The sequence below is a fragment of the Parasteatoda tepidariorum genome, chromosome 5 (genome assembly GCF_043381705.1).
Source record: "Parasteatoda tepidariorum isolate YZ-2023 chromosome 5, CAS_Ptep_4.0, whole genome shotgun sequence".
NCBI classification, from domain to species: Eukaryota; Metazoa; Arthropoda; class Arachnida; order Araneae; family Theridiidae; genus Parasteatoda; species Parasteatoda tepidariorum.
Window position 1 is genome coordinate 59,728,622 of NC_092208.1, and position 23,788 is coordinate 59,752,409.

General features: G+C 29.1%; 1 protein-coding gene across 1 annotated transcript in view; it reads left to right on the forward strand.

Annotated features, from left to right (window-relative positions):
• The window catches only part of LOC107446607 (cell adhesion molecule 3), a 124,768-nt gene extending 109,981 nt beyond the window's left edge, over positions 1-14,787 (forward strand). Inside the window, exons 4-6 of the mRNA XM_016061299.4 lie at positions 381-516; positions 11,027-11,154; positions 13,333-14,787. Of these exons, the coding sequence (XP_015916785.1) occupies positions 381-516; positions 11,027-11,154; positions 13,333-13,662 (594 nt within the window). The 3' untranslated portion in view covers positions 13,663-14,787. The remainder of the gene's footprint in view (positions 1-380; positions 517-11,026; positions 11,155-13,332) is intronic.
• The last annotated feature ends 9,001 nt before the right edge of the window (positions 14,788-23,788 follow it).

The following is a 23,788-nucleotide window of genomic DNA, read 5'->3' on the forward strand; positions in this document are numbered from 1 at the left end:
CCTGGTGACAGGCAGACCAACACTTGCTTATCCCGACTGGCCTGAAAAGTCACATATTTTCTGCTAATCAGAAGATCTTTCCTCTTTGCCCTAAATGCCAACAAAACCAGGCATCACCTGAGCACATCTTGAACTGTTTAGGGCTGGACTGGAACGACTTTCTTTCCTCTCCCCTTTTAGTTTCGGACTTCCTAAATGTTAACGGATTTATTGATCTGGTCTGACTCCATCAGACCAGATGGGAATTAGCAACAACAACAACACAATTATCCAATTCCAAAATTTTGACCACAAGATTTAAAAAGTTCCGACACTGACATCCTTTATATGCAAGTATCTTTATCAATTGGAATATTTAACCTTTCTCAACTTTTTTCCAGCTTTCAAAATCTGGTAGAAGCACAGTCTATCTAAGGAACGTTAGTTTGGAAACCGAAGGCCGCTTCACATGCCAGGTCTCTGCTGACGAGCCATTTTTTGGCTGTGTTCAAGTACATAGAGATATTTCTGTTTATGGTTCGTAAATTTTTAAAAATTATCTTATTTCAAAGTCTTTTTTAAATTGAATGGATTAGTTTTAACATATGTTAACAATATGTGAAACTTAATGAGAGATACAAAATGAGAATTTATTTAATAAGAAATGTGATCAAAAACGCAAAAGTAGTTTAAAATTAATAGAAAGAGCTGTACTTTGCCCAAATTTTAATTTTTTTTACACAGTAATAATCCAAATAATTCAAACATTTTCTGAGAAACACAATTTACATTTGTTTGGTACTATTTTTTTGGGAAATAAACTTCAGCAAAAAAATTAATAAATTCTTTATAAAAATTGGTTAGTGGTGTTGCTCCTTTGGCCATTGGATACTACGCATTGAATAGCACCCATTTTCAAACTTGAAAGACTCTTTTAAACTTTATTGAAGAGGGATAGACACGAATTAAAACTTCTTTTTAACAATATTTCCAAGTTACCTGTATTGGGGCTGGGATAGCCTGGTCGGTAGGGCGCTGGGCCCATATCCAAGAGGTCGTGGGTTCGATCCTCGCCGGCCGAAGACTCCCCGTGTAGTAAATGGTGACTGATGCACGTTAAATCTGTCGAGTCTCAAAGTCCTCCATGTTCCCTCAACAAATCAATACCTCTGGGGGTACTGATCCAGGAGTTTCCTTGTCTTCTGGATTGGTTCAAAATTGCAAGGCTACGGAGTTGAACGTTGGTAGTCGTAAACCCATGAAATTGGGTTGGCTGTTCAACGAAGGTTATAAAATAAAATGAAAAGTTACCTGTATTATCGTAATTAAATTAAAAGAATCAAAAGCTTTTTACCAAATAATATTTTTGCGTAATATTTGAATAAGAAAACTATGTAAGCCCCAAGAAAATAAACATTTTTTGAGTATTGTATGTTGCTAAGTCCAAAAGGAATTATATTTGTACTTACTAGCTTACAAAAGCACCTATTGCACATACTTTAGCCTATCCAACGTACAATTATGACATTGATTTAAAGCATAACAAGCAAATATTTTTTATGTTTCGTTAGGCTTAGAAAAAATAAGAAATTTCTCTTAAAAATGGTTTATTCTTTAATAAAGTTCTACATTTTGCTATTTATCTACCTCGGTTTTATTTTAAGATATAAGTGCTTCAGTGTTTTACATTTCCTATAAGTTTGATTGGGAAAAAAATACACAGCAACTAGAAAATAAAATAAAAGAGAAAAATATCTTATTTTAAAAAAAATGCAATGTCAGAATGATACCAGCAAGTAAATATGCAGCTTCTACTTATGATGGTCTGAAGTCAATATTTGCAAAGCTGTTTTAATGGTAGTAGTCATAGAAAAAGTCATTAAATAACGTCAATTAAAAATTAAAAAGCATAAAAGTATTTTTCGCAAAACTATTTTTCACGGCAGTGGATGTCAACACTTCATTAGCTCAGCTGTGACTTGAAGAATATTTTTCTTTCTATTTTACGATTGACTAAAAGACGCGTATAAATAGTTTAGAAAACGTTAAGTTGATTCTCTTGGCTTTATTCCATATTCAATGATGGATGCTGGCTGATTGTTAGAACTGAACTTTAATGCTTGGAATTTACTCAAATGTAATGTCCTTAGTCCTACGGATCTTTAAGTCCACACACAATTTTTTACAGGGTAGTGTAAATATCAGATGCTGACTAGCACACTGTGGAAAAAATATGTTCATAACTCCTAGAATATGGTTAAAATTATCGTGTTTCTTGCTCTATGGGAACACCAAAACACTCCGTAATTTTTACCGAAATACTTTGGTAATGGTTTTGGTAAAATTAACAAAAAGATATTGCTTTGTAATATGCGATAGAATTTAGTAAATGTGGCAAAATTTAGTGATTTTATCATGATTTCTTTATGGTATAAAAACCGTTCATTCGGTGAAAATTACTTTTTAGTTTAATTTTTCTTACCAGATATGTCGTATTAAAAACTATATTCTTGAAAATCAGAATTTTTGGTAAACTGCTACCATGTGAACGGAAAAATACCAAAAAAATGGTTTGTAAATACCATATATTTTGGTTGTATTACCAGAATTATGTTGTTTTTTACCAAAAATGTCATTACCATGCAGTGCGTTAATTTTAACAGAATTTTTTTTCTCTGTGTAGCATCCACTTCTTCTACCATTGTGATATTATAGGACACGCAGGTCTTATACCACCACAGTATTCATGAATTTTGTTTTCAGATCTGTACTAAGAATTAATCCCAAACCATCGCCAAAAGCCCATTAGTGCAAACCTAGTGTAGCCTAAATAATTGAAACAAAGAAACCATTCAAGTGACCTGAAAATAAATAGTATATTTGATTTTAGCACTTAAAAATTCATTGAAATTTTTTTTAATCAAAGTCTGATCTTACACTTGGTGTTATTTATTAAGAAGACCGAAAAGTAATGTTGTTTCGGTGAATTAAATATTCATTAGTCTTAAAATTCAATTCATTTGTTTAATCCCTTTCTATTCATTTTCGATTGCTAACGAGGGTAAGTAAAAATAAAATCTTGATAACAAATATCAAAGGCACAGAAACGACATTACTTTCCTGTCCCCCTAACACTTGTCAGAGGCTTAAATTTATCTTCACCACTGATACAGACGATCACTAATAATATCACAACTTCAATAATTTTATTAACATCATTAATTTGATTTTTAAATGATGACAACATTTTTCATGTCAATTTGTAAATACATAAATTATTCTTAAACCATTTTCAACTATTAGTTATTAAGACTGATAATGTTTTTAAACTCTATAAATAACGAATCATCACGCATTATTGCACATTTTTTTACGAACTGCAAATCTAATTATAATCGGGAGATCTATTTAAAAAATTAAAAAGGTACCCAAAAATTACTTATGCGCATAATGTCAGGCGTTGTTAATAATTTATGTACTTTTAAACTAGATTGTTTAGCATTTTACAGATAAGCTAATAGGCATTAATGTTTTAATAGGTATTGCGCGAAAATGTGTATTTATCTAATGCATATCTCAAACTACATTTTTTTCAGATGACACTTTTAAGGCAAAGGAGTATTTTTTTGCATAAATATCACATTTATTATGCTATTAAAGAATCATTACTGTGTAACTCCGATTTCAAGAGAAGTATAGCTAGATTATAAAATACTTAAATTTGAGAGACGATGAAAATAGTATTAATTGCTTTAAAAGAAATTAGAAAAAATAATAATTAATGACGAGTTTTCTTCCTAACTAAGTTTATGACGAAACTATCAAACGATACTTAATTTCTCCTTGACTGATTTTTAAAAATAATCAATTGAACTTAACGATAATTCATATGATGAATTTTTCAGTTGTAGTTTTTATTCTCAATGGTATTAATGTTAGTAAAATGTAAGAAGTTTTTCTTTTACACAATATCTTTTCCTTTACATTTTAAATATTCAAAGACTTAAATATCTCTTAATAAATCAAAGATTTTAAGAAATATTGAATTAATTATTATTATCTCTTAAAAGATAATATTTTCTTATGGAAGTTTGAAAGAAAAAATTAAAATATAAGTATAAATGTACTCACTAAATCTTGTTTTTTATTCCAAATTCTTTTTAACTAAAATACATTCATAAATTTGTCAGTCATTATTTAAATCATTTTTATAATTTTGTGTATGACGTATGCAAAAATATTTGAACGGAATGCACTTATTGAAAAATATCAATAAGGTATGGTAAATTTAAACGTAATCCCTAAATCAAAAAAATACGAGAAAAATAAAGTTAATGAAATGTCACTCACCCTGAGTTACGTTAGTTTTCAATATATTTCCTCCTTTAAAAATCAAAGAGTCCTTTCATGAAACTATATAGTCTCACAATAGGTAATTGTGTTTATTTCAATTTCAAAAGGGGTCAATACTTTAAGTTACGTCTAAAATTGCATTACCTTAGTTTTGAGTAAAAAATGAAATTCAATTTGACGTGTATTCAACTAGCAGAATTCATCTCCTTTTATTCATGTTAGGTGTCTCACGTTTCTGACATGGATTTGTAGAAATGAATTTTTAACGAATCTTAAACAAATTTCGCACAGACACTTGACGAACTAAGCTGCCTTAATCATTATTTTTACAATCCTAAGATTTGGGGATAGTATTAAGTGGTCCATTTTGTTATTAAATGGGTATTTAATCACTTTTTGCTTGATCCTTGATCATCCATGAATTATATCCAGTTTTCCAAAATCTTTTTCAAAGGAATCTGAATAAGTTCATATGTTATCTTGAAGTTGTTCAAATATTCTTGAAAGGATTTTTTTTAAGCTTAAATAAGATACAAAGTTTTCTTTTGCTTTAAAAAGTACCATTAAGCTACCATAAAAGAGCCATCAAACTTCCTTACACGAATTTTTTGCTTATAATGCATTAGGCTGCCATTGTAATCCATTCTAATATGAACCATAGCAGCCAGAATCATCAATATTTCGCTTTACTTTGTCACTCCAAACAGTTTAAATTATTTTTAAAACGAAAAACATGCAACAGAAAGTAAAATTACTAAATTTATCTTTTAATGAATTTCACTTTTCATTGTAAACACTTATAAAATATTTTTGCTGGCGATTTTTACACGTTTTAACGTCTCAGATGAAATAAAATCCAGTTAAATTTATATTCAGGTTTATTTTAACTTTTAAAGCTTACTTATGTTGATTCATAATATAAATCACAACACTGTCAATTACATGATACCGAGGAATAAGTGCCATTTGAACAGCTAAATACTGGTCATTTATAAGTTTTAGTTTGCATTCAGAAGTTTTATTTATTACTTTATTTTCATATTTTCTAAAATTATTATTGAATTATTATCGCTAATTTAAAATAAGTAAAGTTTTCTTCTTCAATATGCTAAAGCTAAATTTTATGATGTTTTTATTCATTATTTTTCGTAATACCTAATATTAATTGCTTCTTAAAAATTTTAATTTTATTCAATTTGTTTTTTTTTTAAAAAATAGGCATGTAAGTCACACTTTTGTGTCACTCTATTTTAATTATTTTATTTCACTAATTAGCTTTGGTTTTATGCATCGTTTTAATTAGAAAATGACATGTAATAAAAACTTCTCACCACTTTTTGCATTAATAATTATTTGAGCTTCCCTTTAATTTAAAAAATCCAACAAAATTTCAGATAAAATTGGGGTGGGTTTGGCGAACCCGAATGATGAACCCAATTTCAGATTAAATATCAAATAAAATATTTACTGCAATTAATTTTAAATAAAAATATAAAAGGAAAGGAAAGAATGCTATTAACTCTAAACGAAGAGAAAGAAGAAACTTATGTCGTTCATTTCAAAATAGTCTCTTAGAAGTTAGGGTTGAATGATCAAAATTCATCAGGGCGACATTTTTTTAATTGGATTCAGATGCTACAGACATCACTATTTGCCAAAAAATAAAAATTTAAGATCTTTTAAGTAACATAAAAAATTACAAAACATTTTAATTGTTTTTCCTTCTCTACAAGAGGGTAGAGTGAAGTTTATTTGAACATCGTTTTTGAAACCATTTAAGACAATCGTTATTTATTTTTGAGAATTGTATTTAGATAACTTACCTTTTATATTAATTTTCGCGTGTATGTAAATATTGCAGTTCTTAGCTTAAATTTACGTAATTTTCTATGACATTTTGACTTTACTCAATAATCATTTCAGTAGAAGATTCAAATATACAAAAAGTCGATTCTACCTTAACTTTTATAGTTTTTTCAAAGCCTAAAACACCTGCTAATGCTAGATACTATTATTTGTTGTTTGGATAATATTTACTCCACAGAAGTTATGACTGAAACCAAATAGTTTAGCCTATTATTACCGTGATATTATTATATTAAGTTCTCTAATAGTTTGAATATTTAAATCAAATAACAGAAGAAAAAAAAACACGAAGTAGCAAATATGCTTCGAGAATTTTATTAAATCCCTCGTAGGATCCATGGAGATGGTATTTACTGGTAGCCGAACCTGCACCCAGCTGTACTCTATGTCAAGTTGATGTTTCAATTAAACACATATTAACTAACTGCAGACGATTCAAATATTTGAGGAAGAAACTTTTCGGCAGATTTTATCCCAATCTTTCATCCCTACTTAGTGACCCTATACATCACAATTTAATCAAGTTCATCAAAACAATAGGACTGTATTCACTAATATAAGAAAAAGTGCTATTCTTTTACCTAGTGACTGGCGCAGTATAGCCACTTCTGGCTCTTGTGCCATTAAACTTTAACTAACCAACCAACCAACCATGGAGATGGTCTATTTTAATGACAAAATTCGGTGCAGTTTCCAGTGAAATTACTAAATTAATTTTTTCTCCTTCTTCACATGTTATGGTGCATATTGAAACATAGAGTTTCGAGAAATTTCCAGTTGTTGATTTTTTTTCTGTTCAAAGTTGGGTATGGAATTCGGCTTCTAGCGCTTTCCTTATTGTTTATGTAAGAAAAACTATTTAAGTTTAGTCAAGAAGGATCTAAAAATATTCTGCTCTGTTTGTTGGAGTGCACAATTTAATGTGGATTATTTTTATTTTCAAACCTTTATTTTTTAATAATGTTTAAATCCAGTTTTCGGCAAAAAAAATTCCGAAATTTCAAATTAAATTAAGAGTCATTTTTTCTAAATTTAAAATGGAAATATAATCATGAAGTCAAATTCCAAAAACCTCTTTCTAAAGATATAAAAGTAATATATCAAAATTTTACATAGTTTTCCGAAAAACTACTGAAATGGTTTTTAATTTTTTTTCGCCAAAAAATTCAATGCGACACCATTGGCTTCAGTATTCAAAAGATTCCTAAACGTGAATGCATAGTAAGTGTATTATTACTTAATTCATCTTTCATTGGTTTAAGATCATTAATACGAGGTTTAAACTACGTTTGAATCAAAAAACTTAAAAATTCTGAAGAAAATATTTTGTTTCTTTTTTTTCATTTTTCTAAAGAAAGCTACGAGAGTAATAATTAAATTCTTGAAAAGAAAATAGTTTAACTTAGTTATGCTAAATAATTCTACTTTCCAATTATAAGGATTTAATTTCTGAATGTAAAAGACCTCTAAATTAAGAATTGCGAGTAAAAATATTTCAAAAAACATCTCTTATTTCACTCCTAGCTCCTAGTTCAAATAACTTCAACAAATTATAGTTCAAATTAAAAAAAAAATTCATCGAAGTTCACAAAATAATATTTTAATATTCACATAGTTTGCTCTAATATCGTAAAAACAATGTATGAAAATTTGTTATCTAACTTTCCATCTAATCTACACCTAATTCTTATTTGATAAAATTTAGATAGTTGAAGAAAAAGAAATAAATGGAGTATTTTATAACGGAAATTCTAATAATACGTCTAGAAAGTTCTGGAAGGGCTTAGAGCTTACTACAGGAAGATAAAATAAGTAGATTAGTTTATAGCTTGGATAGAAGGGCAAATAAGAAATTAATCTATAGGTTGTAAGATAAAACAATTAAAATTAAAATAAAGATGCTGAAATGATTAATAAATAATAGGTAAAAAGGTACAGAGTGAAAATGTTTGATGAGCAACACCACATTTCTCTCAAATATTTATTACTCATTCAGAAAGGAAATATTTCTTTTTAATCATTTTTTGAGTCGATGTTTACTTCTCTTTTCCCATTAAAAGTTCTTTAAGAATTCTAAACTTTTTCTTCTAAGACACGCAGCTTAAAATTTGCTTTCTCGAGAACCATCCATAGCTCTCTCTGAAAACGATCCTAATGAATTCTGTCCTTGAAGCAATGAAAAAGAGAGTTATGAGGTTCAAAATGAATGCTTATGGTGCTTTTTCCCGACAAATGGGGCTATCTTGTGGCTATAGAAGTCCAGAAAAATTTCGAAGTTAATTTAAAGAATGTGTATCTAGTTTGAAAGTGTGTAAGAAAATTTAAGGAATATTGAAAACTATGCATTCTCAAAAGAGGTAAGATAAAAGGAATTAAATAGTATTAAGCATTTTAAATTAAAAAAAGATTAATTAGAAATTGATTAAAATTATTGCATTCATTACTTTGCCCATAATATAGTTAATAATACCCTTGATTTCTCTAGCATTGATCTGTCTAATAATGATCTTATCAGCTACTGGTTTATTCAACTTAACATTTTCGAAACATTATCTGATATTCTACTTTAAACATACCACATATTATTCTTTTAAACATACTATATTTTATACAACTCACATTTAATTTATTTAAAAATGATTTCAAAAATATTTATATAACCAAAACAAAATTGCATGTAAGTGCATTGTAAATTGTACATAAATGCAAGAAATAGAAAATGACTGATGCAAAAAATAAGAAATGCACGAAAAAAAACATATAAACTTTTAACTCTCTAATTCTTCACAATTAGAATTAATACAGTGTTTGAAATTTAAGTTGTCCACATTTAAGCCCAACACCCGTTAATTTCAGGAGGGTGATTGTTACAATTACGGTAGAAATGTTGTCAATGTTTAATTAAGGAGGTATTATTGGATAAGCAATGAGACAGTGTTCAATGTCATCTTGCAGGTAGACTCGATGCAGTTAAAAATGTAACTTGGTTATTGTCAAATAATTATGTCTGAATATTTAAAAATAAAAACTAATGTGAAAAAGTAAGAGATACTTTTCCTAATTTGTTTTTTTTTGGGGGGGGGGCGTTCACAATCTTACGACAATCATCACTTACTTCTTATTCATTCTATTCTTTGTATTAAAAGACTGAATTTTTTCTTTGTTCTGTATTTACGAATAAGTATACAAAGTTAATTTAAAATTCAGGGGGTTACACTCATAACCCCAAATCATGAAGGACGATAATTATATTGAACAATAATATTGCACAAAGTACCATCAAGTAATTACATTCAAAATTTAAAAAGACGAAACATTCTTCTGTTGCAGGACAGTTTAAACTGTTGTTTTCATAAAAATAAATATGAAAACTGTAAGAATCCAATTTTCAACACAATCTCTAGAATAATACTCAAAATCTTGCGCATCTTACGTGTTCCATTCTCAGCATTCATATGCACTAGAGTGTATTCTTTTTCAATATTCATATATGTAATCTATCATTTTCTCGCATTGCTTACGTGATACAAAGCAATATTACGAAATTTACCCAGTATCTGAACGGCAAATGGTTTACCTAACCTAAAGAAATATTTTAAGGCGAAAGGAACACTTAGGACCTATTAACATGATTCTGTAATTTTGAATTCGAAAACATGATTTTCAGTAGTTGAAAAATGTTATTAAAAATTTTCAAATAGTAATTAGTTTTATTCCATTAGCAGGTGCTTGCGATGCAGTTAAGATTGTTCTAAACATTTAAACTGCAGATACAGGCGTTATGATCAACTTAACATTTTATTTAATATATAAACTTATATCAAAGAAATAATAGATTTTTGTATTTAAGTAAGAACAGAAAAGTTATGATTGAGATGACGAAAAAAAAAATTTTAATATTTTCTTATTGAAACTTTAAAAAGAATTGCATTTTTTTATTAGATTGAGAATTTTCTATATTTAATTTGTTTTCTCATTTTATATTCCCTTTTTCCCTCTTTTATTTAAAGGTAATTCGAAAATTATTTTTTGAATATTTTTAGAAAGATAAAACATAATTATAATTGGCAAAATATTAAATAAACATTATATTAAAACATTGTACAAAAAGTATTCTTAGCAAGGAAATAGTATTTTCTTTTAATATTTTAATCCTTTCAATATTAACTATGGTTAATAATAAATTTGAGGCATTCTAATGTGATAAATAAATAAGAAATTAAAACGGAATAAAATTTTCTTCAACTCGCTGGTTTAATAAAAAGAATTAAAAAGTTTAAACGAGCTTAAGAAAACATTTTCTTAACTATTAAATACATACAGTTGAAATAATTATTTCGTTTACGAACCCTTACCTTAATTGAGACAAGAGAAGAAAAGTATTGCTTCGCTCGAAAAAGAAAAAAATATTTTTCAATAGAACAATAGCTAAAAAGAAAATGAACATTCGGGAAAACCTGGAGCACAAAGGAAGCTAATTATCTCCCAAAAATGAATTACCAAGTTATTTTCAGTAAAAACTTCAAACGAACAATTTATTTTAGTACTTTCGCTTCAAAAATCCTCATACAAATCCTCACTAATCCTCACAAAAGACATTATTTTGTTATGTTCACTGATCTTATTTGTGAAAGCACGAACTTCTTTAAGTTATGAAAAGCTTTTTGTTGCCTAAGTTTTGATCATGAAGCAACAAAAGTAAAAGGAAAGTACTTTTTAAAGAGTTACTGTTTTCCAAAAATAATGAAAGAATAACGATTCAAATAAGGTTTTGGAAGTTTTGAGTTATTCGATCTATGTTTCAGCCTTTTTTCTTTCTTTTTTTCAGTACCTCCTGAACAATCACCAGAAATCAGCGGAGGTTTTACTGATTATGGTGAGAACCTGACTTTAAGATGTTCTTCATCGAAATCAAGACCTGCCGCCAATCTTAGTTGGTATATCAATGATGTTATGGTATGTTACCTTTTAAGTCTATAAAATAGAAAATTTAAAAATAAAATATTAGCTACTGAATATTATTTTAAGCTTACAATATTAGCTATTAAAAACTATTTTAAACTTACAATAATAACCACTGAATTCGATTTTAGAATTATATGCTAGCAATTTAATCCCAATTTAAAAGTACAATTTTTTCCCTATTGAATTCATGTTTAAGAGTATGCAGAAAAAGTATTTTACTCTAAATGAAGTGATTTTAAGTTTTGATATCTTTTAAATTTTAGATAGTATGTAACTACGATTGAAGAAACGGGGAAATGAAAATTTTGAGTGACATATATAATAAATTCGCTGAAAAGTTTATGTCTTTTTACCCTTAAGTTTTCAATTGGAAATATCTATGAGCTTTTTATTCTCATCTAACCACTTTAACCATCTTAAAACAGTTCGCGTCATAGTGTTCGCTCTTTTAACGGTTTCTCATAAGCGTGGAAATTAAGCTTTATACCATTACAAGTTTCCAATTGAAATTGAAACAGTTTTCCACTTTCATCCAGTCAATCTACAAAATTTAAATGTGACAAAAAAATCCCTCCTCAAAAAAGGGTATTTTTTTTTCAAAAATGTTTCTGAGAAACTTCTCTTATGACACTCTTCAATTATTAGCTGATTTTATTTACTTTGGGGTGTATCGATTTAAATATGGACTATTTTACACAATGTATTTTAATCGTGTGCTAACCAAAATTTATAAGACTTTACCTTCTGATCTATCGGGTTGTTCAGAAAGTAATTTCATTTTTTTTATGCGAATAAAAGGCTATTTTTATATTGAACAAATATTTTATCATATATTTAAATCATATATTGCTTATTCTGGTACAATACCTTTTGATATCTTTCAGGAAGTAGAATGATTCTATAGGCATAAAAGTTTCGTTCTTTTCTGGAGAAAAAAAAACTGATCCAGGTGATTTGAGATTACACTTTGTCGAGTTGATGTAAACAGCTCCTTTTTTCTCCCCAGTGAGGATGAGCTTCAAAAATGGCTAAATTTTTTGTAGTGTAAGAAGCAAATGTCAGGCATCAACGTGACGGTGCATATTTCTTTCCATAAGAACATGAGAATCCTATATGTCAAATTTTGATATAAATCTTTAGACTTTTTTTAGGCCTCTTTAGATCATGAAAGGTTTAATTCTATAAATTCATTATTTCAGCTATCTCACAAGTTGTTATTCACCGGTTTGTATCAATTAATGCCTTTATTATGCCTCCATAAGCTTAAACTGGCTTGGTGCATCTTCATCGAAATTTTCCCGAATTGAAATTTGCAAACTGGTTTTGGCACTGGAGTACTGCGAATATATCTTTTTCAGATACATCGGGTAATTTTTTCTTGCTAGAACCTACTTACCTTTTTGATAGGACAAGAAAGTAAAATTTGAAGAAAATTCTGCTTTTCATATTCCATACTTGAAAGGGCGCCAAAGACAAAACTACTGCCTAGAACCAATCGAACTTATTCACAATCAAGCGTTGATATAGCACCTGTCATTATATATTATGATTAAACGGAACGTCCTAACTGTGAAAATATGTAATTAAGTCTTCAGAAGGAAAGAAGCGAAATTAATTACCGAACAACCCAATATTTCAAAACCAATTGTTCTGCGCAGCATCTTGCGCCGNTTTTCCCGAATTGAAATTTGCAAACTGGTTTTGGCACTGGAGTACTGCGAATATATCTTTTTCAGATACATCGTGTAATTTTTTCTTGCTAGAACCTACTTACCTTTTTGATAGGACAAGAAAGTAAAATATGAAGAAAATTCTGCTTTTCATATTCCATACTTGAAAGGGCGCCAAAGACAAAACTACTGCCTAGAACCAATCGAACTTATTCACAATCAAGCGTTGATATAGCACCTGTCATAATATATTATGATTAAATGGGACATCCTAACCGTGACATTGGCTGTGAAAATATGTAATTAAGTCTTCCGAAGGAAAGAGGCGAAATTACTTACCCAACAATCCAATATTTCAAAACCCATTGTTCTGCGCAGCATCATGCGCCGTTTAAATCCTTGAGATCTTTAATTTTACAATCCTTTAATCTTCATAGTACTAAAACCTGAAATAAATAAATCTATTAGCATGGATAAATAAAGTGACTTTAATTTATAGATGGTGCCAGAGGGTTCCGTGGCTTCACACAAGATTATCTTGCACGATGATCAGCTTGAATCTGCTTCTGCCCAGTTAGACATACCAATGGACTCAAGCTCACTTCCAGACGGAGTTCTAAGACTCGCATGTGAAGCTTCCATTTCAAATTTTGTCACATCCATATCGAAAGAATTGCTCATATCGAGAGAGCACAATGACCAGCCTCAACATCATAAGACTTTTGATCCACAGGAATCCATTCAGTCATGCTCTTTCATGATTTTCAAATTTTTTTATTGCAAGACATTCACGTTGTTGATGTGGTTCATGTTGTGTTGGGAACTCTAACATTTTTATTTCCATAAATGTTGTTGTGTCATTATCGTGTAGATAAATTTAAAATAGTTACGAAAATGTAACTACATAATAAGTAATTAAATATAAACTGTCTTTTTTAATAAAATACAGTAGTACTGAAGAAATGGACTGCAGAGCGAATTTCAAAATATTTTTAGAATTATCCAAATTTGTACAAAATCTATATCGTCGACTGGGAATACTTTGACCAATTTCAAACTCTTAGTAAATATTTCGTGTATTTTCTATTGGTTAGAGAGTGAGCATATTTTCTGAACTCGGTTCTGGGCTTAAAGGTTTCTTTCATATGTAATGCATTCATTCACCTTTAAGTAAAAATTTAAAAACATAGTTGGCTAAGTTATCTCAATAATCAGGGTAACTTTACCTTTGTTATAAGTAATTTTGCAACTTCGAAGGACAAATTTTGAAATTCTGGTGTCTAATTTCGTTACATTGGTGGGCAAAGTTACCCCTATAACCAAGGTAACTTTGCATAGCAGGTTTTTTTTACTTTTAAAAACTGTCTCTGAAATTAACATTTCGAAAATGTTTGAACAAGAATGTAACAGATGAAAAAGTTATTTTATTCATTCTTTTTATAAATTATATTTATACTAGTTATTAGTTAAATTGTAAGATTCTCCTTGAAAAATTTGAGTGATGAAATCATCGTAAAAAAAAGAAAACATATATGTTGGCACATAATATAACTCATGCTGTATGACTTAATCTTTATAAATCTTCTTCAAAAAGAAATTTAGCTAATCTTTTTTTTCGTAGGGGGAGGAGGAGATGCATCACTCAGAGAAAAGTTAAATTCATACACTTTTTCACGAGAAATGAACAATTTTTCTTTCCATTTGAGTTCTCGAATATAACACATATTTTTAAAACTTTTGCCAGACATTAATTCAAAGAGTTACTTCTTGCAAAATTTCGCAATCACGAAGTCTCTTGCGTGCAAGTTAAAGGGATTCACCAATTTTGTGTTTTCTTTCATAAATTTGTTACATTTGCAGAAAACCATCAGCTGGTATGCAATTTGAAAACGGATGCATGTTTTTTAAGAAGATGAGTACTGTTATTTTACCAAAAGAATCTGTTTGTTTTTTTTTTGTTTTTTTTGAAAAAAACTCGATAAAACAATTATGTCAGCATTGGGGTCAGGGCGAGTCCAATCCGGGGCGGAGTAACTCCAATTTACCCATAGATCATCAGGTAAAATAGCTCAATTAAAAGATTATAGGAAAGTTTAGGTATAAAAATGCCTCTTCAATGATTTTTATGTGCAGCATAAAATGGTGATAACTTGTAGTACTTATTAGATTTTGTTACGAGCTTCTTGGATCAATGTTGCTAAGATATTCAAATTGTTTTCTCAACAATCAGCTTTCAAACTGATAAATTGTAACTAAATAGAAAAACTTCTGTCTCAATCTTGCAACCAACATTTCTGATTTTTTATTGGGCCCAAAGACCAATAAATAGTTTTTTTCCAGTTCTTTTAAAGAATGGAAAAAGTTACTCCAATGGACAAAGTAATCCCAGTTGACGATGTTCTGAAAGAAGAATACGTATCTTGCCTAATAATTAAATTCAATTTTTTTCACAATTTTTTTTTAAAAAAAGATTTAAAAATAATATTTATTTAAAAAAATATTTATTTGGAATATCTGTTTTCTTATAAATAATTTATTTATAACTATGTCCTTCTGTTTGTAAGAAATTGAAATTTTTTTGCTACTTTTAACAATAAAAAGCATACAAAAAATCTGAGCAGTAAACATGTTGCTTGTTTTTGAAAAAATACAAAATTCAAAAAGTAGGAAAACAAAAATATGATGAAAATTTCATAATAATCATCAACAGCAAATTGTAGTTTCAAAAAAGTACTTATAAATAATGTTTGCTTGTATCACCATTTTAAATAATTGTCTATTAGAAAATTAGTTCAACGAATTTAAAATTTCCAATCCATTCTCTATTAAAAATGTAAGAAACCAAGAATTCAAGATGTAAAAATAATTAAATTATCAACTGAACTAAATGTTTTAAGTCGACAATACCCCTTTTTACTTTTGGAATTCTTTCAATATCATTTTTGATCTGCATTTCTTATACATTTGTGACAGAATCTGGTCGTAAAAAAAACTGTTTCCAAAAATATCCAATTCATATTCAACTTACGAATATTTTAAAAGATGTGAGTAGCTATGGTTGCCAAAATGTAATGCATTAAGATCAATCACATAATATCACTGGAATTGAAAAATTTGAAGAATTTCCTGAATTTGAATAATTCTTGATCGAAATATAAAAATACGGGTCCAATACTTACTCGGAATCTATATGAAGCAAAAATAGCGTGAAAATACCATTTTACAGTGAATTTCAATTCAGTTTAAAATTTAAAAAAATTCGAAAATTGAAATTTTAGCTCAGAGCATTTAAACTAATGACTTAAACTAGTGACAACATAAAAAGTAAGAAATGATTTATTTAAAAAAATAAATCTAAAATAAATTTCTAAAATTTTCAATAAATATATGTGCAGGTTTAAATTGTACAAATAACATTAAAATTGCTGTGATTCTAGTTTGGAGAAATATTTATGTCTTTTTTTCGCATTAAGTTTTCCTAATGACTTGATTATATTTTTTTTAAAAAAAAACTAATTATCTTCAATGCTTAAAAAATTATTTCTTAAAACGTATAAGATTTTTTTCATATTTTTTTTAAATTTTCTTAAATAGCTATGGGCTGATATTTAATTATGTTGAACTTTCACTATGGGGAATTATTAATGGGGATAAAATAAAATTTTTGAACAAGCATAGATTTTTTTCTATCAGACTTTGACCAATTTTCTCAATTTTGTTAGAAATTAATCATACTTTAAAAAACATTGTTGAATAGTGTATCATGTATTTAAATCGTTTTTAATAAAAATATTTGAAAACTTGTTTCACTTTTAAATTTTCTTGCTTTTAAAAATTAAATTGTGTATGTAATGTACATTTTTCCGAAATTCAAAAGATTGCCGACTTCATTCAAAGATCAAAACTGCGCAGAAGTTCGGGTGATTGCAAATGTACTCATTCTGACTTTCATAAAAATATGGTGATTGATGTAAAGCAGAATAAAATGATACGCAGAGGAAATGGCTAACAAACGATTGTTGAGAAGTAGAGAGAGCAACCCATTTAATTTAATGATTAAATCCAAGTAAGATGTTCGCACTCTGCGAGAGTTTAGGACGTAAAAAGGGAAAGTAAAGTCTCCGCATTCTTCCTATTTTGTCAATTCATGTTTCTATACATTCTGTTCTTAGAAAAATAATTTGAAAGGCAATTAAAATTTCTTCGGTAGCAATAATAATAAATTTTAAAAGAAACAACGTAATTAGTATGGAAATTAAAAACTCGAAAATGTGGAAAGTGTTAAGAGACTGTCAAAAGTAATAGAAAATGCGTTATTGATAAATAAACACTTTTTTATTTATCAATAATCCAGTTTTCGCATTTTACTGAAAATTTATCGCAATCCATATTGTAGATGGGACAATTTTTTTTCTTACCATTTACGGGAATAAAACTGCTTAAATATTTATTCTAAGAATAAAGTAGCACGTTAGTTTAAAAAATAAATACCTTAAATATGATAAATATGATAAAAATATTTTTTTAGAGTAAACAAAATATTTTTCGGATGTATGGTTGTACAAGATTTTTTCTATCCCAGTCGGATAATATCGGGTAGACAAATATTAAAAAAATTATTTTTCATACTAAAATATTTATTTATAACATTAAATTAATGCAAGGACTCTTCAACATAGTGAAACATATGGAAATATAAAAATCAAAGAGCATAAGTTAGTTTTGTAACATGCAGGGTAATTATAGTTAAAGTCAGCCTCTAGAAATCGTTCTACTTATTGAAGTTTTATGAAACTTGGTAAATACGTTATACGGACCCTTGGGAAACGATTTCTGAAATTAAAAAAAACTATTCACTTTTTGACCATCAAAACAATTTATGCAAATTAGTCAAACCTATAAACGGACTTGCAGTTAGTACCATAAAATTATTCTGCGTGCTTTTATCATCGATATTTAGGCCATTACAGAATAAAAAATCGAGTTTTACTAGAAATCTATTTTATCAGAACAGTAGCAATAGCTTAGCTGCACTGCGTGACTATCTTCTTTTAAAGGTCTTGCGAAAAAAGCCCATGTCGAAGAATAGTTTGAAGGAGATGATTACGAAATTTGAGAAAAGAGACTTGAGTGAACTGCCAGGAGGAGGACGGAAACTCGTTGTGAATTTGAATTCCAACTATTCTTCAGCAAATATTCGATCAGTTGCATATTAGAGGATTCCTCTACGACCCATTTCAAAATGGTATCCGTACAAAATCCAAGTGCTGCAAATGTTACAGTAACTGAAACAAGTGTTATCAGATGTTGAAGCTACAACGAAAAAAAATCTTCAAGAAATTAAACTCCACAGAATAAAAACAGGGATTTAAAATCAAAACTTTTCAAAACTATGGTGATGGCAAAAAAATAGGTTATTTTGCTTTTTATATATTTTTAAATAACTTTGTATCTGTCTTCAGCTAGTTTAATGCGATTTCAGATAAATTAGAGCAGTAATCTTATCAAAAAAATCGGTCCCGGTTTTATCTTCTCAATCCAGTATAGTATTGCTCTCCCCTAACTTTTGAAATCATCTAAAACAAATTTCTAACTATTTTTCACTTGAAAAAATAGTGTATCACTTAAGACGAGCTGACTTTTTCCGATTTTTTTATTAAAAACTTTAATGTAACACTTTGACTGCACCTTATTAATATGCTGTTTATCCCATCAATAGCAAAACTTTTTCATTCTAATAACTAACAGTTTTTCTTAATTTAATAATACTATAGGCAGACAATACAATAATTTATCTTAACAGATAATACTATTTACAGCATATATACTATTTAGAACTGCTAATTATAACATATAATAATTATTATACTTAATTCAATAGTACAATAGACAGACAGTAGATTGTCTGCCTATCCAGCGAGCAGAACTGGTAAATGTTCTTTTTTTCCGTTTTCGGCAAATGTTAAAATCAGGGACTAATATCGGGTTGAGTAAACATTTTCCGCCAAAGAGAGATGCCTTCACGCCAACAGCAGCCATTCCCTTGGTAGTCAACCATTCTCCAAACGGGTTTTTGGTTTCTAAAGATGAAGGTTGGAACTGCACAACTGTGTAATTTGGTTGTCAAAACTCTATTATCTTGACCACCAAAAAAGTGTTCAAAATGGAGCTATCACGTCAACAGATCAGGACGATTATGTACTATGAATTCCGAAATAAATTCAGTGCAACTAAATGCCACAAAAAAAAAATTTGAAAGTTTAGGTTTTCTTCTTATGATACAGTAAAAGTTTTGTTTCGAAAGTTTAATGCTGGAAATTTCGACATTGAAGATGAACCACTTCTGACCACCCTATTGAGGTTGATTGTGACCGGTCAAAGAAAATCATTTATCAAGACAGAAATGTTTCAACACGAACTATTGCGCTAGAGTTTTACGTTTGCCAAAAAACAATAGTTAATGCTGTAACCCAAAAATCCAACGTTTAAGTTTAATCTATGGGTGACTCACGAAATGACAGTAAAACACAAAAGCAAGGGGAAAACGGTCTGCTTGCTCTTCTCAGAGATCGAAGAAAAGAGAAAATTTTGGACAGAATTGTGACCTGTGATGAAAAATGGTTGTACTACAGCAATACTGTGGTAAATGATGGTGGTCAGCACCCGGGGAATCAGCAGGTTTGGTAGCAAAACAAACGCTAACTAACAAAAAGGTGCCTCTCTGTATCTGGTGAGATTGTAGTGAAATTTTCTATAACGAGTACCTGAAAAGCGGGCAGGCTATCAAAAGTACAATGTACAGCTATGCTAATCAAAATTAACGATGCCATTGGCGAAAAACGAAAAAACGAGTTCAGAAGGAAGTTGGTTCTCTTTCATCACGATAACTTCCGACCACATGCTAGTGCGTTGACCAGGTGGACGCTCGAAACGCTGGAGTGAGATTTGATGCAACATACCAGATATGACGCCTTTGGATTACTATCTGTTATCACATCTGCAGCTGCATCTTGATGGCACAATCTTCCATTCAAATGACGAGGTCATAAATGAGGTTGATCGCTTTCTGAACTCGCGCACACCACAGCTCTTCGTAGAAGGGATTGAAAAGTTACCAAAACGCTGGCAGACCATTATTGACTTGAATGGAGATTGCTATCCTCATTAGCTTTACTGATTTTGTACGTATTTATCATTTTACAAGATTGTTTTGTTTTTGTTTTTTTGGTGGTAGAAAACTTTTTATTCAACCCGATATAAGGTAACTTGCTTCGATATCTATGATGCAAACTTTTGATAGAACTTTCAATCTCAGGTAGACATGAATATGGTTTCGATGATTCAACTCCAAGTATCCTCCTGTAAAACGTGGATGATTGTAAACTTGTTTACATGAGCTTTTGAGTTTAAAAACCAGTAACAGAAGTTAAACAGCTAATATGTGTAGCCACAAAAAAAGACTATATGAATAGAGAATCGAAAAAAAGTGGCCAAAGGCACATATGGTGTTCCATATTAGATTGAAACCTGTATCCTCTATCATTATTTAACAATTTAGTAATAACTTTTTTAAAAAAATTAAAACAAAATACTAATTTTAATTTTTTATTCTTTTGAGCATATTATGGTTCGAATTCTACCATCATTTGCTCAGACTAAGTTTCGAAGCATATTTTAATTAGCTGCAACTATATAATGGTGCAGATTAGGATCATAGTATCATTCAAACTAAATCCTCTTTAACTTGATTTCAAGATTCTATAGTTTAACCTAACAAAACGCGTGATTTAATACCTTATTAAAGTTTCAGCAAATTTGTTTTAGAATATAGTTCAAAGTGACTTTATGATTCAGTATTGAACCGATTTCCAAAGAACACACTCCCTCCAACCATGTATCTCCCTCGTTTTAAGGACTCTATCTTTTCACAGCCATGGCAGCGATGCCCCGCAAATTTTATCTCGGTCAGACGACATAGACAGTGCCTGATCTGGACCCTCTCCAAACTTCCACACCACAACCAACGCCACAACAAATATTACGTTCACCTTGCTGTTTATACATGCTTATTATTCAGTTGGTTAGTAGGTTTGAACCCACGACCACCAGCAGAGTGAGTAACACATTTATTGAGTATGCCTGATTTCTTAAGCATTTAGGTATTTACATTTAAGAAACTATGTATCAGTCTATAATGTTACGAAACTATATGAAACTATTACAAAACTATATGTTGGTGTGAGACAATATGAAAAAAAACAATAAAGCAAGCACAGCTTATAAGTTGTTCATCAAATATTTATTTAACAAAGAATATAGCACACTTTGTGATATGTAGACTAAAGCAAAAAACAATATGAATAACACACAAATGTCCATTTATGTACTTTCATTTGCGCTTTATTTACGTTGTTTTTTGCTTTATTTTAAATATTTATTTACTTTTCTAGCAGAAGTATAAGTTTTTTCTTCTTATGAGTGAAATTATTTAAAATTTAAAACATGCGAAAAAAATAACAAATACGCTCCAATTTCACTCAACATGGAAAAAAATACGAAATTTAAAACAAAGCGATTTTGTAAGTTAACTATAGGCTGAAATAAAAATTTCTGGTTCTAAATAACTAAAAATAATCATAAAAACGAATCTATCTTTTTATCAACTTACAAACAAATAAATAAAAATTCTATTTTATTTTAAACTTTCCTTTGTAAAGCAAAATTTAATTTAATCATCAATATTTTTTCTCAAAAAATTATTTCGTTACAGTTAACTAATGTTTATTTTTTTTTTCCTAGATACAAGTGACGAAATTTTAGTTTTTTGCACCTGATTCTTTTTTCCGTGATATATTTACGAAAAAGGTCAAATCATCTTCAGGGCAAATGCATCAAAAGATTTTTACACATTTTAACTGATAAAAGAAACATTCTTTAAGCTTTAAAGTTTGTTCAGCTGTATAACATATGATGCAATGTACTGTAAAGAAACAAAATATGTGCTAAAAATTTACGCTGAGATACAAAAAACAAAATATTAACTTGAAATGTTTTGCTTTTTTTTCTCTTTTTTGAAAAATATCTTCTACAAAAATAAATTTAGAGAAAACATATTTTAAATAAAAAGAATCCGTTGAAAAGTTTATGCAAGCATTATGTACTGTGTTCTTTTATTGAGTTCTGGAAACACGACTTTTTAAATTCACTTTAACTTCTTTTTGTCAGAAATGGGACTACCAAATATTTTACGCAACAGGAGTGAAAAAACAAGTATTTAATATCAAGTATTAAATATCAAGCAATTAAAATCTTTAAAAAAAATTTAATCTTATGTTTATATTAAAAGCAGGTCTCATTTTTAAAAAAATTAACTACAAAAAAATGGATACTTATATATTTCGAAACTTTCTTCGTTATTGACAAAACGGTTTCCTGGTATATTCTCCGAGAAAAAATTTAGTCAAAGTGACGAAATAACTGGTGTCACTTATTCGAGTAAACGAATTTTTTCAAAATTAAAGAAATATTTCATCATTATATTTTTTTCCAAAAAAAACTTGGAATGCCACTTGTATTTGACTTTTTTACTAATCCCTTTATCGTGCGCACTATAAAAGGGGCACAACTCAACAAAAACAGATAGAGCAGATAGATAAATTATACTCGAAGCGGGATTCAAACCTAGATATTCCTGGTTCGAGGCTATCTCCTTGACCGCTACACAAGTCAGTCGGTTTAATTGACCACGTAATTTCCGATAGTCTAGTCATTGTTATAATTTCGTCACTCTCATGAGCACTTCTCCAATACACTACGATGAGAAAACATTTTCGCCATACATTTGAGAATTCGCTTTTAGTCATAAATCACGGGAGTGTCGGTGACGAAATTATTCTCAAACTTAACGAAATACTGATCAAGGATTGCTGAATGTCAAAAGTAAGAACTTTATTTCTGAGAGTGTTTGAGTCTTAATTATTTGAACTATTGAAAAGAATCAATGTTCCATTTTTCTTGTTTATTTAAACAGAATGAAACTGAAAGTACTATAATCGAAGTGATTTTGATGATTTATTTTGACTGATTTTGACGACTGACAATATTTTTGCCGAATCAAAAGTAAAAAACGGACATCTTTACGAATGTTTAGCTTGTACGTGTAAGTTGCTGCATCTTAGATCCTGGTCATAATTAATTTTTAGAATACAAATTAAATCTCCATTTTGTGTAGAGCTGTGAAATTTCTCTTTTTAGTTTGATACGTTTGTTGCTCGGTTTATGCGGATAATGTTTTCTGAAGGCAAGCAAAGATCACTGCTTAGTGTCTCCAAATAAATGGCATATTTTCAAATAAGATAAGAAAATAATTTTGCTAAATGCTTTTTAATATTTTGAATAGGAAAACAAAATAATATACCTTTTAGATTATATGTGAATATAGCGTTAAAGTAATTGATCAAAAAGCAATTACGTATTGATTAATAAGGATATACCTTAGAAAATTCAATCAGCGAAAATAAATGAGTTTAAAATTCAGACAACCATTCCAATAATGTTGACATTACCATCATTACTGGAAGGTACAGAAAAGGGAACTTAATTTATTTTTTAAAATAGTAGAATTTTAAGAAAACCGGATCCTTAAGAATTGTTTTTTCTTTAGTAACTCTGCGAATATAATTTCTTAATTTTTTTGTCAAATGATTCATAAGTCCTTGAGCTTCAAATATAAAAGTTATTTGTTGTGAATAAACAATAATTTGCATTCATAATTTTTTGGAAGAGTGCTGACACTCGCTTTTATCCAACCAGGTTGGATAAAATAAGATGTACACAAAAATATTGAAAAATACTGAAACATTAATTCTTAGCAACAAATTATTACTATGACCAGCCTACACTGATCTCTGAAAAACTTACAGAGATTTAAAAATCAAGAAACAAAAAATATATAC